The sequence below is a fragment of the Sinohyriopsis cumingii genome, chromosome 7 (genome assembly GCF_028554795.1).
Source record: "Sinohyriopsis cumingii isolate HCF-2022 chromosome 7, ASM2855479v2, whole genome shotgun sequence".
Taxonomy (NCBI): domain Eukaryota; kingdom Metazoa; phylum Mollusca; class Bivalvia; order Unionida; family Unionidae; genus Sinohyriopsis; species Sinohyriopsis cumingii.
In genome coordinates this window covers 96,725,267-96,743,031 of record NC_142967.1, presented here as the reverse complement: position 1 = coordinate 96,743,031, position 17,765 = coordinate 96,725,267, and the positions used below count along the sequence as shown (strand labels likewise).

At 36.6% G+C, this 17,765-nt stretch overlaps 1 protein-coding gene across 4 annotated transcripts in view; it reads right to left on the bottom strand.

Annotated features, from left to right (window-relative positions):
- LOC149795765 (uncharacterized) overlaps nt 1-17,765 on the bottom strand; it is a 95,167-nt gene that overhangs the window by 65,100 nt on the left and 12,302 nt on the right. Inside the window, exon 1 of one of the 4 annotated variants that reach the window (XM_089965680.1) lies at nt 15,630-15,843. The exons of 2 other annotated variants lie outside the window; for them this stretch is intronic. In XM_089965680.1, the coding sequence (XP_089821806.1) occupies nt 15,630-15,731 (102 nt within the window). In that variant the 5' untranslated portion in view covers nt 15,732-15,843. Of the gene's footprint in view, nt 1-10,790; nt 11,291-15,629; nt 15,844-17,765 lie in introns of those variants that run through there. One more of the 4 variants, XM_089965681.1, reaches the window with a different exon arrangement.

The following is a 17,765-nucleotide window of genomic DNA, read 5'->3' as shown; positions in this document are numbered from 1 at the left end:
GAAATTTAAATAATGACTGTCTTAAAATAAGAGATGGGTATCACATACATTTCAGTTGGCTCTGGTAGTGGCTCTAATAACCAAGTGTATCTACTAACGTTTCAAATGGCACTATTCAATGTTTGAAAGACCAAGGATATCATATACATGACAACTGGCTCTGTTCAAGGCTTGAAAGACCAAGGATATCACATACATTTCAACTGGCCCTGTTCAAGGCTTGAAAGACCAAGGATATCACATACATTTCAACTGGCTCTGTTCAAGGCTTGAAAGACCAAGGATATCAAATACGTTTCAAATGGCTCTGTTCAAAGCTTGAAAGACCAAAGATATCACATACATTTCAAATGGCTCTGTTCAAAGCTTGAATGACCAAGGGTATCACGTACATTTAAACTGGCTCTGTTCAAGGCTTGAAAGACCAAGGAGATCAAATACATTTCAAATGGCTCTGTTCAAGGCTTGAAAGACCAAGGATATCACATACATTTCAAATGGCTCTGTTCAAAGCTTGAATGACCAAGGGTATCACGTACATTTAAACTGGCTCTGTTCAAGGCTTGAAAGACCAAGGAAATCAAATACATTTCAAATGACTCTGTTCAAAGCTTGACGACCAAAAATATCACTTGCATTTCAAAATGGCCCTGGTCGTGGCTTGAATGACCAATGGCATTTTACTTGTGGAAGAGACAAGGGAGGGAGGGTCTGAAGGTGAATTCTAGTCCAGGTTTTACATTATAGTGCTTAACTCACTTGAATTCGTTTTCCGTTCAGTATGCCATTATTTGAAATTCACCCATAATTATTACAGTCATATCATTACAAATCTGATAGTTCCGGTCTGGATTAAGTGAACACATTGACAACTTAAACGTTTACCAGTAACTGTAAACTGGGCTAAGTTTGATCTGACTTTATAACGATATCCCCTGCTCATTTTCAATCTTCATAGGTTTGCCACAGGAAGACTAACCGACATTTAAACTAAAGGTTCAGAAATGTCATTAAAACCGAAATCGATCGTTATTCAAAGACTAGTTGCTGATAATTACACTATTATAAAACCAAGCAGAATATTTATATAGTCAACAGGTCAGTGGTGTCACTAGGGTTGGTGTCACCCAGTGCGGTCATTCATGGTGTCACCCCATGGACCTCCTTCCTGCACAAAAATTCAAAAATGTTATAGACAGTCATTTTGGTGTCACCCCCTGTGATGGTGTCACCCGGTGCGGTCTGCACCCCCCGCACACCTCTTGTGATGTCACTGCAATAGGTAACGAAAGTCTTGACAATTCATCAACAACTGAAACGCCATTCATGTTAGTTAAAAGATCTCAAATGCTCAGTACGAGTCATATGAGCTGAAAGCATTAAATGCTCTTTACAATTCTGTCAATAGGAAATATCTAAGCATAGTACTCATTATAAATAGGTGATTGACGGTAAACATTTGAATTACCAACAATACAAACTCTACCGTATTCGTGGTACATCTAACGAAAGCAACTGCGAATAGGGTGGACCCAGATCTGTTGTCCCATAATTCTCCTGCAGATAGTGATATGCTGTTGAATAAATAAGTAGTATGAACACATAAGTCCTAACCTGTCTGCGCATATACGGCAATCCAGGTAAGGTTGGTAAAATGTAAAGACGATGCGTGTTATCACTTACGGTAAACGTGGAGTGGAAATGAGCTTGAAACACAATCATATACACAGGACCTACTGCGGTTGGCAATGTTTGCATACGATGAATCCCAGCAAAGAATTAAAAATGACTGATGTGCAGGTTGAAGTCTTCAAAGTAAAATTGGGTGATTTACGGGGGGGGGGGGAGGGGGCGAGGTAGTCAAAACACATTTTACTAATAAAATAGTCGATTGAATCGTATATGAAGAAAATTCCAGATGACCCTATTTTCTACTTACAGTGCAAATTATTGAAATCCTATTTTGAATCATGTTGATAACTAGTTCTCTTTTATCACAGTAACAACTGTTGAAGCTGGAAGTGCATTTCGATGGTGAGTTCATCCAGACAAAAAAAAATCGTGACATTTATCTTAAATATATCTTAAGCAGAGATACGTGAAATAACATAACAATTAAATTATTATATTTCCGTTGGAAAGGGCATTACAATTAGCTCGTCAAATTTCATGGTAGAGAATACACGTTTCTTCAGGCTACATCAAAACTTTCACTGGCTTCAGTACAAATTATGAATAGCATCGACATTATTAACATAACTATTAGTAATAATTTATGATAATAACTTCATTTCGGATGAAAACATTTCTTTACAATTCACTCATTTATAGTCGTACTTGAATGAGTAGAAATGGCGTACATCATGTTATTGACGTCATTGTGTTTATATTTACCGCTTATTGATAGAAATCAAGTTTGATGTTTTTTTTAAAGCAATAGTATATTTGGAAAATATTCGCTAATGGACCTTGTTCGTATAATAATAAATTCAGAGATCCTGAAGCAACAAAAATATATAGGGGCCTGCGTTATACAATTTAGCGAAATATTTATCATAGCTTGTTTCTATCTCATTGCAAATACTACTACTACTACTACTACTACTACTACTACTAATAATAATAATAATAATAATTATAATAATAATATTTGGTGGTGGTGGTTTGAGTTCAAACCAAATTTTTAGCACATGATAGGCTGTACATGGCGGCCACTATAACTGGTGGAGGAAGAAACCTGGAAAACCCCGGTAAGATACTCCAGGGGAAGCTATTGTCAAGCCTTCACACTGGCTGAGCCCGAGACTCGAACCCATGCGGACAGAGGTAAGATGGCGGTGATCGGTAAAGGCAACAACTTCATTTTCTAAGGGTAATACATTTGTGTCATAATCAGTCAGTCTCACATATAGTCATCGAATTAGAAAAAAATTAAAACTACAAATACAGCATATATGTACAAATATATACATAAATACATACATACACACACACACTGTTTCATACCTGTTAGACAAGAATCAAAATAAGCAAGCGAATTATCGCTGATTTTGTATCTATCCCTTTTGTTTAAAGACTGGGAACACTTTCGCAAATTTCAGATTCCCGTATCAATACTTGTATTTATCAAACTAGCAATCCAATGGGCATTAGCTTGAAATGATAGTTTGACTGTTTATGGTGAGATTTGTGAGATTTAATTTGGTCCTGCTGGTATATTGCTATCACGTTTCTCTAAAACATAAATAACCTCTTGAAGACAAATGTAGAGACTTGGAATACTATACGAGATAGACTTTCTACTCAACTAAATGTACGAGGAGCGAAAACTCTTGAGCAAAGGAAGCACATTCTTCAGGTTTTTAAATCAATTATGTGAAGACCGCTCCGGTGGCCTAGTGGTTAGAGCGTCCGCCTCGGATGCGGGAGATCGTGGGTTCGAACCCTGGCCGAGTCATACCAAAGACTTACAAAAATGGTACTAACAGCTGCCTCGCTAGACGCTCAGCATTAAGAGGTTAGTGTTAGGACTGGTTGGCCTGGTGTCAGGATAATGTGACTGGGTGGGACATCATGCTACATGTCTGCAGCATGCTGTCCCAGTGCTAGACATCACTAACAACTGCCACACTGCAGACGTCGTAGCGATATGACTGAAAAATTCTTAAAGCTACGTTAAATATCCTAATCACACATCCTAATCTATACCAGTACGAATATTGGGTTTTAATTCTACAGGAATATAATGATCATTTGAACTTTAATTAAATTTACTAAAATATTTCCATTTTTTCCGCAGTCACTTTAATTGTCAATTAGTCTGTAAACAATTATCCCTTTTTGCCTTTTTTGGTGAAAATACATGTTCTTTCCATTAAAAGGGAAAATCTATTTGAGGGTGCTTTCTATCTCTACTTAAGGTCAATTGAATTGGTCATTTTCAGTTTGGATATTTTTCTTTTTTGCACTGATTTAATTATCAGATGAATTTGTAAACACGTTTTTGCACTTCGCTTATCTTCTTACAGCTGAATATTGATAAGTGCACGTGGATCGAATTCGCACGTGCGTGCTCTTAAGTAAAATGACTACTGTTTTGTAGCAATAAAATCACCCACGGATCGCTCCTGTAAACTAAGGCCAGTATTTATTGACACTTTTTACACTGGTTGCATTGTGCGCCGCCGTAGATCATATGGCAAAGCGAAACACTCCGAATCGTTATGTGATACCCACCTCTGTCTGGTTATGTCTTTATGTTTTTTTTTTAAAACACACCAAAATCCGTCGCGCTGAAGAAGGGCCGTCTTTTTTAAACAGGTAAATAACCAAGTCAGAAATAAAACTGTTGTTTAAAGTATGGACATTTTACATTTATTCATGATCATAAGTGTGTACAATTGCACGTACATAATTAATTTATGACCGAGGTACTGCTTCAATAATCAAGCATAATATATTTAAAAGGCTTCGCAAATTCTGTACCTTACTTAAACATTAATAAGTAGCATGTTGCAGATGGTACCTGTCAATATATAATTAACTCATTTATTCAACTGGCACCTGTCAATATATAATTAACTCATTTATTCAACTGGCACCTATCAATATATAATTAACTCATTTATTCCACTGGCACCTGTCAATATATAATTATATCATTTATTCAACTGGCACCTGTCAATTAATAAAACTCATTTATTCAACTGCCATCTGTCAATATATAATTATCTCATTTATTCAACTGGCACTTGTCAATTTATAATTCACCCATTTATTCAACTGTCATATGTCAATATATAATTAACTCATTTATTCAACTGGCACCTGTCAATATATAATTATCTCATTTATTCAACTGGCACCTGTCAATATATAAAACTCATTTATTCAACTGGCACCTGTCAATATATAATTAATTCATTTATTCAACTGGCACCTGTCATTATATAATTAGCTCATCTTCGGCGAGCTGAAGAGTACACCTTATTGTACGTAAATAAAGCCAATGCTTCACTTTTGTTAAGTTCCTGTAGGTTCAATAAGCGTCGAGTTTCTATTTCGCACCTTCTGATTTGTTATTACCTTTCAATCTGGTAAGAGCTTCAAATGAAAGTTTTATACTTTATAGCAAGTTAAAACATTTTCTAAAATGTAACCATGCCATACAAAGCTTTGTTTACAGTATAAGATAAACTTGTATATAGAATGCTTTCTCGGTGACGTAAATTAAGCTCCACCCTCCCGGCTGGCACTGTTCAGAAACACCACTGCATGCATAGACTGTGTCTCAGTTTTTTGTATCCTCCTTTAGTGTCAGTGTTACCTTAATTTTCACTTAAATGGAACTGAAGCTATATCGACATTTACACATGTGAAGTTTATAATGATGTTCTTATTCTTTGTCATTTTTAAACTGAGCACGTGTCAAAATAAATAAGAAATATTCACTAAGAAAAAAAAATGATTTTATGTTTTTTTATGAGCATTAATTTGTATTTATTTACATGAAGGAGAAAAAAGACGATGATAGAGATCAACTAAAAAATGTTCGCTTTTGAAAAACGGTTGATTTTGGTTTAACCTTACATTGGAATAGTCACAGGGAAGAAGTCAGCTCCAGGAAAAGGTTTGGCTTGATGTTTTAAGACACAGCAACTCATAAATGTTATTTAGTGCCGAGGCAATTGGAGTAAAGTGCCTTGTCCATGAAAACACAACGGTAGGATCTGAAACCCGCACCATTTAAGTCGAAGTCCAGCAATCTCACTACTGAATCATCGCGGATCCTCCAAGAAAAGACAAGCATGTGTGTGTCTTGTGGGGGTTTCATACAATTCTCAACACATGATACGTGGCAGTCAGTATATTTGGTGGAGGAACTCAGAAAAACCGCGAAGAGTCACCGATCCACATGAAACTACTGGCAGGTCTCTCACATACCCATATTAAGCCGGAAAAAAATACTTTATTGCGTGTGTTAAACGTACAAAGTTAGAAATATCTAGCTCAAATAAACTACGAATAGTGTACCGACACACCTGTACCTGGACAGCAATATCTAGCTCAGATAAACTACGAATAGTGTAAGCGTACACCAGTACCTATTTATCGGTTGGACTAGGCCTTAATGAAAAGGCCACAAATGGAATTGTCATGTAGGTCGATCTTTGATACCTAATTAAGAAAACTTCGTGTGCTTCTTCTGACATGCGTAATGAATGATGGTAATAATAACTGATAAATGTGCATTTCGAAATAATTAATTATTACTATTGTTATAATCATCATTAACAGTATCATTTTAGGTATTCAAACGACTGCGTAAACCGCTGAGGTGGCCTAGTGGTTAGAGCGCTCCAGCGATCATGCTGATCGTTCAGATACAGTCTACACTCTCCCAATTAGAGGATGTAGCGTCCTTTTTGTTAGACGTGAGCTATCTTATACGGGTATTTATGGGGGGGGGGAAGCAAAAGAGTATTTCTTTATTGGACGGTCTTTCTTAGCTTCATACAAGAAAAGTTAATTTTAATAAGAAAAAGTACAACCCGGATGTTGTTGTTTTGTTTTTTTAGTGCATGCGCACATTGATCCTACAAAGTATGTTTGAATGGGTCCACTCATGCAGTTAGATTTATCCAACAATCATACTTACTTTGGCAAAGTACTCAAGAAACTCTTAGATGCTTAGATACTTAGTCTGCATTGCGTCTTATAACGTGTGTGACACTGAAAGTAATCGCTGACCAAATTACACTGGTCAACAGTGAAATCATTACTGACTTGAAAAGGCCCTAATCTGTAGTATTTTGGTGTGCCGAACACGAATATAACCGTGAAAAATTTGTATTGGCTCTCGTTTTGAAGATATTCATATACCTCATTTTCTATGTTTCACTGTGTAAATTTCTCCAGTAGGACTGCAGCAACATCCGGAATAATGATGTAACATTGCATAATACCATCATGCTCACATCATCCACAGTTGATTGCATCATTTTCTGATGCAATGCAATACTAATGCCATGCGGCTGCTGAAGTAAGTTGACGTCAGCAGTGTACTATACATGTGTAGGCCTATTATACTAATGCCAGGCGGCTGCTGAAGCTGACGTAAGCAGTGTACTATATAAAGCCCAATCAGATAGGTTCAGCATTTAAAATATTTTAGACGTTGTGCGAGACAGTTCAAGCTACTGTTACATAAAACTTATTATTTTATCCATTTACGTACAATAAAGAACAGTAATGCCTCGAAAGTGTGTTAATACCGCGGACAATTTTTGCTATATTTGTGGGGAAGTGACGTTTGCCAACCAGAAGAAAAGTATCAATTCTCAAGTGAAGAAGGCATATCATCTTTACTTCGGATGCAAGGTTGGTGACCAAGACAAGCCTTGGGCTCCGCATATATGCTGTGCTACATGTACAACACAGCTTTCACAGTGGTTGAATTGCAAAAGGTCATCAATGCCGTTTGCAGTCCCAATGGTGTGGAGAGAGCCAAGCAACCACCTAAATGACTGTTACTTCTGCTTGGTTCCTCCTCTTTCCGGCGGAATAACGAAGCGAAAGAAGTCGAGAATAGTCTACCCAAACATTCCGTCTGCATTGAGACCAGTTCCACATGGTGAGGGACTTCCTATTCCAGAACCTCCAGCAGAATATTCTCTTGATTCATCTGACGAAGACAAAGGTGAGTCGACCTGTTCTTCTCCTGGTCCATCAGCATGCAGTGATCCAGATTTTCACTGTGGTGCATCATCAACCCCACACAGAATAACACAGGAAGAACTAAATGACCTGATTCGTGATTTGGACTTATCAAAGAACAAGGCAGAATTGCTAGGATCAAGACTCCAACAATGGAATCTTCTAGAAGAAGATGTCACAATTACTGCATATCGAAAGCGCCACCAGCAATTGGAGCCTTTCTTCAGAAAGGAAAGTAATCTGATATTCTGTTCCGATATTGAGGGCCTCATGAATGCTTTAAAAATCACTCATGACCCACAAGAATGGAGACTATTTGTGGACTCTTCGAAACTGAGTCTCAAGGCTGTGCTTTTGCACAATGGAAACATTCTTCCATCTATTCCAGTAGCGTATGCTGTCCACATGAAAGAGACATACGATAACTTAAGGCAGCTACTGAATTCCATTGAGTATAACAAGTACAGCTGGCACCTCTGTGGTGATTTGAAGGTAGTTGCCCTTTTAATGGGACTGCAGCAAGGATATACAAAATACATGTGTTTCTTATGCGAGTGGGATAGCCGAGCAAGGGAAATGCACTACATGAGGAAGGAATGGACTCACAGGCAGAATGTAGCCATTGGAGAGAAGAATATCCAACACCCAGCTCTGGTTGAGGCTCAGAAAATCTTGTTACCACCCCTTCACATCAAACTAGGTTTGATGAAGAACTTCGTGAAAGCCATTGACCGGACTTTGCCAGCATTCCGATACCTGCATGAAAAATTCCCTCGACTCAGCGAAGCAAAGATTAAAGAGGGAGTTTTTGTGGGTCCTCAGATTCGAGAGCTTTTCAAAGATGACCGGTTCAACAACTTGCTGGAAGGTGACGCGAAACAAGCATGGAATGCTTTTCGCCTAGTTTCTACAAACTTCCTCGGAAATGTTAGGGCAGAAAACTATAAGGAACTAGTAGAAGACATGTTGATGAAGTATAAGAAACTTGGCTGCAATATGTCTCTAAAGATTCACTTCCTTCATTCCCATTTGGATTTCTTTCCTAGCAACTGTGGTATTGTTAGTGATGAACACGGCGAACGTTTTCATCAAGATATCGCAACAATGGAACAAAGATACCAGGGAAAATGGTCCACTACAATGCTGGCTGACTACTGCTGGACACTCCTCAGAGATGCTCCCGAACAGCTGTACAAGAGACAGGCGAAGAAATCTAAGATGTAGTCAATGACTTGATTTTTTATAGGTAGGCTATTACAGTTGACCTTTTACTATTGGAATGCATTTCGTTATGTAAACATTAATTTCTTGCAGATTACAAAAAAACTAGAGCCAATTTTGCAATTTGACTGTCATATTCGTGTTCAGCACATAAAAATTGATAAGAATTGACTAATTTTATTTCAGTAACATGACTTTTGTAAAAATTTGTTGTCCAGTGTTATCTAAGTGTTGCTAAATGATATGTTTGTCACGGAATAAGGCAAGAAGATAATTCGGTTTTGCATTAAACGATGACATTGTATATTTGACTTTGTCGACGCGTTTAGCGTTAACTAGAATAACTTGTTTTTATTACCTTGACATGCAGTTATTGAATGAGTACATCTCGCTGTAGGTCGCTCGTAGCGTGGTGCCCGTGTTTCTCGACATGCATGGGTACTTTACCCTTGGGTCTTGAACGTCTTGTTTACAAGCGGTACATCATAGCTTGGATCTTGTCACGGAGTGTCGGTTTGGAACCACAAAACTGCAGCCATAGGGCTGAAACTGGTGGAGGGGAAGTGTAGGTGAACCAAACTGAAACTGGTGGGAGGCGTTGTTGCGCCAGACTGAAACTAGTGGGAGGCGTTGTTGCGCCTAACTGAAACTGGTGGGAGGCGTTGTTGCGCCAAACTGAAACTGGTGGGAGGCGTTGTTGCACCAAATTGAAACTGGTGGGAGGCGTTGTTGCGCCTAACTGAAACTGGTGGGAGGCGTTGTTGCGCCAAACTGAAACTGATGGGAGGCGTTGTTGCGCCAAACTGAAAATTGGTGGGAGGCGTTGTTGCGCCAAACTGAAACTGGTGGGAGGCGTTGTTGCGCCAAACTGAAACTGGTGGGAGGCGTTGTTGTGCCTAACTGAAACTGGTGGGAGGCGTTGTTGCGCCAAACTGAAACTGGTGGGAGGCGTTGTTGCGCCTAACTGAAACTGGTGGGAGGCGTTGTTGCGCCAAACTGAAATTGGTGGGAGGCGTTGTTGCGCCAAAATGAAACTGGTGGGAGGCGTTGTTGCGCTAACCTGAAACTGTTGGAAGGTGTTGTTCAGTGAGTTCAGAAGAAACGATTTGACGAATGACTCTTCGGCGAACCAACAACATTGGGGATGGAACATATTATTCAGCTAACCAGATGACGATACCAAACATGCGAAGCTATTAAAATGTGAGATAAACAGGGGACTACCTTTAAAATATGCTCCAGTACAACAATCATGTGATGGAATCCGTAATATCTCAACTGATCAAATACATCTGTAAGCCCAAACTGTCAAACAAAAAGCTTGTACAGGCATTTCGCCTAAGGAGAAACAATGTGTAAACTTAAGCCTGGCCCCCGTATAACGTACAGATATAATGTTTCCTGTCAACGTAGTGTCAAATAAAGATAAATATTGCGCCATGAGTAACTTAATTAGATATCATATGTCATACATATATTTAAAGATTCACAGCCCGGGGGAGGGGGGCTTACACTCAGATTAATTTTCAATATTTCTTGGGATCTCCTAACTGTACATGTAGAATATAAAGCGTGTGGTACTGCGAGTGAAATATAACATTTCTACCAAAAACGCACACTCCACCCCACCCCCCCCATAATAAAAGATATACAAATCGAACATGTTCCAACAACAGACAACATAAATAAGCACAGACTTGAAGGTGGCAGAGCGACAGACGAGTAGTCCGTTGCAGATGTTGACATTTTCTTATACTTTTATATTGATGTACTTTTGTCGCATAATATTTGAAACGGTAAAATGAATTTTGATTGATCATAATGATAAAAGAGAATTCAACCCACAACCTTACCTCTTTGACATAAAACTGGATTGCTGGTACAGTAATTCTGACGCTTTTTCTTGTCGGAACTGTGTATGGGTACATAGTCAGTGAATCAAACATGCTCTTGTTTACGTTCTCAGTGTTTCTCCTCACATTTCAAAAGTGACAGCAGTCGAGGAAAACAAGAGATTGTGCATTATATAAAGTATGTACTGCGGTTATATCCTGGTAGGATACGATGGTATATAAAAAGAAAAAGGAAAAAAAAAAACACCGCTGCTCTGGATTGATCCATATTTGATACTTCAATATAAGAGTCAAGTTCCACTATCATGATACCAAAGTGCATGAGTTGTCTGTTTTTCCTTTCTTTAACACATAGTTATTTCCCTCCTTTTCTTTTAAGATTCACGATCGTCTCACTGCTGAAAGATGATTATTTGTGCCAAACTCTTTATATAGTTCAACCTGTTGTAGCCATTTCAAGTGAAGAAATCAATCTTGACAGTAGGTATATTGTGCGTTGTCTACAATGAGCGGAAGGTCCTCGATGGGTAAAGTCAATTATGTTACCTTCCTACACTTTTCCCAGTTAAATACCTAATTGTGCGATGGGATCGGTCTGTCCTTCGAAAGACTAAAAGCACCGATACAATCTTACGGTTTCTCAGTTTATTCATGACAACTTTGATAGGCGATGAAAGAAAACACATGTTAATATTTCAAATGATTCATTTTTTAATGGTTAATTATCACAATAGTTCGTTTGATGCATCTTTAAGCATCGCTCACAGATAGATTTCTCGACAGTCGATTAGTGTAATTATACAGTGACCACGTCACTATAAAATCCAATAACCTTCATTTGTAACATAGGATTTTATTAAGTAGTACATATAAGGACGTTTTGAAGTAATTATATGTACAGCTATCTAAATGTAGATATAACTGAATTTCTCAAATCCACGATGTAAAAGTAATACTCCTTATCTTCCATTTATCATCAAAATAATTAATAATATATACTAATAACAACTGTATCGTCTTTGACCTTTTTACTCATTAAAGAAAGTTAACATTTTTAAGAGTCGGTACAACATATATTAAGAACAAGTAGAAGAAATATGGCCTTTGCTCGATATCAAATATTGACTGAGAATAATGTTGAAATGAAAAAGAAATGTTGAGAAATGGTTTATGTGGTGCCGATTGCCTTTTTGTCTCATTAAGCGCCGATTGACTCGAACGTAATGTTGGATGTCTTCTTTGATTCCAAGAGAGACGGATGTATTTCCTTTCTATTATTACACTAGGTTTCATTTCCAAATACTGGAGTCTTTTGCCTGGGTTTCGAGCCTTTTTCTGTCACGAGAGAGATTTGGTTCAACCTGTCATGATTCGTCGTCCTTTTTGTAGCTTTGCTTAAAAGTGGTAATTGTTCTTATGTTTCCGCTACCACAAAAAAAAGATGTATAAATGTTCAAATTTCTTGGATCCCCGTTTTCAGCTTTCCAAAGGTTTCTTAAATTTGCCACATTGTATATTCTATCACGTCGATAGTAAGGTAATTTCAAAAGCGCCTTTTTAAGTAATATTGAGTTGAATGGCAAACGATAATATTTTTTAACCAAAAACAAAAAAAGAATTGCCTTCTAAAAACCGTCCAAGACGACAATATAAGGAATGCTGAACGGAAAATATCGAACTTTTTATCTGTATAGTTTGCTTGTAAAAATGGGTGAAATCAAGCTTGATAATATAAATTTCAAATAAAAAGATTCTTCAAAATAGATTTAGATATTACGGGTATGCAAGAGGGATCGATAAATCCTTGCGGTTGTCTCTAGCCATTCAATGGTAGACACTTAAGTGAATATAACGCATCTTGATAATGTACGGTGGTGGAAGCAGTTAGATTGTAACATTCTTTATGAACAAACATTCAATATTATTAGTTCTTAAGTTTATCTAAATTTAATCCAGATTCATAATTAAGTGCTGCATATTCCCTGTCTCGTTCACGGCATTAAAACGTAAAGGAAATTGGTCCAGTGACCTATGATTCGGGATAAATAGATAAATGAATAGAGTAGGACGTATACAGCCTTATAATGATAAACTCTGTTCATTTGGACACAACAGACACACAATAAAATACTCACTTAGATGCAAAACATGTGTAAAATTAGGATGAAAGTAATTTAAAGATCGATTATAGATAAATACAGTCTTGTATAATAATACCTTCATCTTAAGCAGTCAGTGTGCACGACGCACTGACAATTCATCTAGAAGGGGAACACAAAGCAATTCAAGCAGACAATTTAGAGTGAACAGACTACATTATATGAGCAATGGAGTGTAGTTCATGATATTTAGAATCTACTACTATAAATACTGTCCAAACATTGTGCTGAATTTACAAAGTAGTGACTGAAAAATCGTTATTGGGGCACATATATAAATTGATAACAATTCTGAATTATCCAGTACCCATCCTTGGTCTCTAAAACTGTATCATATCATAGCATACCTAGCCGAATCTCATGAAAACTAGAAAGCATGCGACCTTTGGTTATGTGGTCTAATTCGTTGAAAAGTACTGAATGCTCTACGGGAAGCTCTCGATCAGCCCCCATTCAGTAATAAACTTCTTTGACCCACTTGATGTTGGTATTAGATAAAAGGACATACTGTATTGATCTTCAGAGATCTATGTTCTGAATATAATGAATGCAATTGCGTGTAAATGAAGAAAGACGACCGCAAAGAGTGTCGTATAATGGAGTACTAATTAAGTACTGAATACGTGGCAGTAAACTGAAATTGGATTTCACTCAGATTGTAATGAGATTTATAAGTATAAATTTAGTGGGAGTAGTTAACGATTATTAACTAATATATATATTTCGTCAGATTTTAATGATGCAAAATATAAATTTTAACACTGGGACACAAATTGTATTACTAATGTGATCAAAAGTTTATTGATTCTACATCGGAGTATAGACCTTTCCTTTGTGGTTTTAATGGGCGCAGCCATACGTGTATCATGTGACATTCCGCCATTACGATACTGATGTCACCCTGACTCCGTACTATGGAAACTATTTTCGTACATTTACTGTAAATATCATTTATTTGCACAAGAATTTAGGTTAACAGAACATCCATGTGAAAACAATATTTAGCGAATTGATTGCCCTGAAGTTTCGATGCTTTTTTTTCTTCAAATTTTGAACTTTTCCTGTTTAATTATGTATGATTGTTTTCCTTTTCATAGTCCTAACATTTGACTGATTTTATCAAATTGTATTTGCAAGAAATTTTTATTGAATTTTTTGGTCCTTATCAAACATGCCTACTAAAATTAGTAATAATTTTCATACCTTCACTTTCGCTCATATATCTTTTCGTTTACTTATTCTCATACATTTTTGTGAGAATATCACATCTGTAGGTACGATTGAATTATATATATATATATATATATATATATATATATATATATATATATATATATATATATATATATATATATATATATATATATCGATAAACACACATGTGAATCACTTAAATAATTATTGATTGACATTCTCAGCAAAGTGACATGTCTGTAGTGACACGTAGCGGCCAGGGAGAGCTACATGTTGACAAACTTTCCACAAGAAAGGTTTATTCTTGGCGATTAAAATCGCCTACTGTTGTTCTATGTGGACAGAATTCATAGGCAACTAGAGCACAGCAAATTACGTCTGAATGAATATTTAAGTCTGCATTATTAAATGTCTATGAATATTTAGAAGCTCACAAGGAACAGTGGCCCAATTATGAAGCCATTCCAATAGTCTGCAATTTTGAAAAAAGAACAGAAGACTGTGTATAATGCTTTTGAAATATCTTCTTTAACTATAACATATTTTCTTACATTGTTATTATTGTTATTATTATTATTATTATTACTGTTGTTGTTGTTGTTGTTGATGATGATGTCGTTGTTGTTGTTGTACATTCCGCACGTTTATAAAACTCTTTTCTGCCATGTCTAAACAGCCTTACGTTACTCCACCTCTTAACCCCATCGTTTTTGTTTCAAGGTAACCTTTATTAAAATCCAGCGACTGGGTTGAACTCAAAGTTATCGAACTTTATATCTAGAATCTTCTTACAGTTAAAAAGAAAGACGATAAATGGCAGTTGTAGCTAAATCTGCAAAAAATGTCGTAAGTAAAATACAATCTAGAAGTGATAGCACATAAATGATTACAGAAAGGAAAAGGCCGACGATAAAGAAATCAGTCTTAAGTTGAGTGAAACTCATGAAATGCGGAAATCACTTATCATATATCGTTAACCTAGAATATGTGGTGTGTCTAGATTAGATTCGAAAAACAATAAGCAAATTCTGAATTTGAAAGGCATATCGCTCTTATACCGGGGTCTTTAACAATATATATATATATATATATATATATATATATATATATATATATATATATATATTGCAAGTGGCTATCAGTAATATGACGTTTATTATTATATGAGGAACAGTCTGTATAGTGACACGGGCATTGAAAGTCTGTATGGCTGGGGAAAAAAAACATTAGAAAAAAAATTATGCATGTGGTGTTATATGAACAGGGATATATACTTTGATTATAAAAATAACTGTCATTAGTTTCCTTTAAAAATGACAAGAAAGTCATTTTCTGCTTGGAAAAGTACCCATTTCACAAAACAGCAGAATTTCGGTCACCGAATGCACTAAGGAAGGTTACTGTAGATGTGAGTTATAGCAATAGAAAAGAAGGATTAAAAGTAAAATAGCACAGACAAAGTACGTTAGAGTACGAGAAGAATCACCTGCTTTCTGTATGTATCGGGAAGTGGAACTAATATCTTGTGCTTTAAATTATATCCCTTTGTCTGAGGAATGGTCTTGAATGTTTTTTGTTGCATCATCATCCTCGAATATAATAAGTTAAATAAATTATAATTCAAATTAAAGTTTCTTGTTATCCATTTCTCAATAGCTCCAGCAACAATAACAAAATATCGCAATCGTCATTGACCTGTGTTAATGATTGTTGGAATTTTAAAATGTATTGGAATTCAATAGGTCCACGCCCATCTTTAATAAATCCATCACAACAAACATTCATGAAGAACAATATTTAGTGACATTTAGAACGAGGAAAGTTTTTCTGTTCAAATATGAACATAATCGACCACCTTTCCTTGAGGAAATATTGCACTATTTATGGTCTCATCAGTCCTCCAATCTGTTTCATTTTGCTTCAAGCCTTTAGCCTCTGAGATTTATTTAAAGGTTTGAATATTAACAGTTGATATTCCATGATACAATTTCACGCATGACTTTTTTGTAACTGATAAGGAAGCCAAAATATTCCTAGTTCAGTCGTCACAATCATCCACAGAATCGACATAACCGGTTAGAGTGTGAGGAAGCCTTGTCATCCATTTATCCAGAGTTCGAGCAAGCCTTTGACTAAATGAACTTGCTTCGTGCTTATTATAACGCTTTGAATTACACCTTGCACATTTGTATTCCTCTGTGATAGGTAAGAAAAACGTTCAGTTATTGACACAGGTCATTTATTATACTATTGTGCGACAAAATCGGGATTTTTTCTTTCTAGAAGTCAGGTGAAACACCATCAAGATATGAACAAATATTCTTGAATAAAAATGCGCACGCAGCATTGTTGAACAAGGTGGATGAAGTGGCTGTATACACGTATCGGCTTACACAACATTGATGCCATCGTGTCTTGTTACATTTATCCCTTTTCCGGATCTCGGCCAAAATGACTACATTTCGCAATCCTGTTATTCTGTTAGTTTTCCAGTTTCAGTAATAAATACATTTCGGAGAAGAGAAATGAGATGTGTTCTCTTATGTTCTACTACACTGTATTCACCCAGTGCACAGAAAAACGATACACGAAAAGTGAATTTTCAACTCGTCGGCTTCATAGTAACGGGTGCATGTTTTGATGTATTTAGCAATCAAAATACGGTTCGGTATCTTTAATTTCACGTATTTACCTGCCAAATATATGGTCCTTGCTTTGTTGCTCAGAAATGAGAGATGTTATTGTTTGTTTGTTTATTTTTTGGGGTTTGACGTCATTACTCAGTACAAGATGGGTGTTAAGTGGTGGAGGAAGAACCTGGGAAAGCCCCGGTAAGAACCACCGACCCACATTGACCGAGCATGACACTAGAACCCGCGTGGAGAGATATTTTGCTGAACGATTCACAAAAGCGGTTGTAACTCAACAGATCTTCGAAGTTGGATATATTTGCAAGACGGTCACGTACATCAACTTTTTAGGAAGCATAATGTAAAAAATGCCAACAGACGTCCGTAATTTTGTGTTTGATGGGTGTGTGTGTGTATGTGTGTGTGTGTGTGTGATTTAGATTTTTAACGTAGCTTTAACAATTTTAATGAAACTGGATGGTTTGTACAGTGAATCGGATGGTCTTAAAAGATACAACCCAGCAAGAGACAGATAATTAAGTGACCGCAACTACAACTACAACATCTAATCTTCAGAAGTCTGTGTGCAACGACCTTAAACAAAAAGGTTTAAGAAATAGGGGAACAAAAACTTTTTAACCGTGTACCCGTTGATCTCGTTCCAAGCTGCAGTATTGATGACACAGACAAGATACAGTCCACAATGTAAAATCATCTAAAATCCCAAAATCACGCAAAAACAACTTAGAGTTTCAAAGATATGGTCTGTGGAATTTGTTTTTATTTTTATAAAAAAAAATTGTGAGGAGTAAGTTTAAGTGGAGAAACTTTCAATATCGCTATTTATATTTGTGAGAGATCGAATCAGTTATATTGTTGTTATTGTAGGGTTTATCTCCATTTTTTTTAACACAATGCCAGTAGAAATGGTGGAGAAAAAAACCGGGAAACCCCCAGAAAGAACCATCGACAAACGAGAAGCTTCTGGCAAG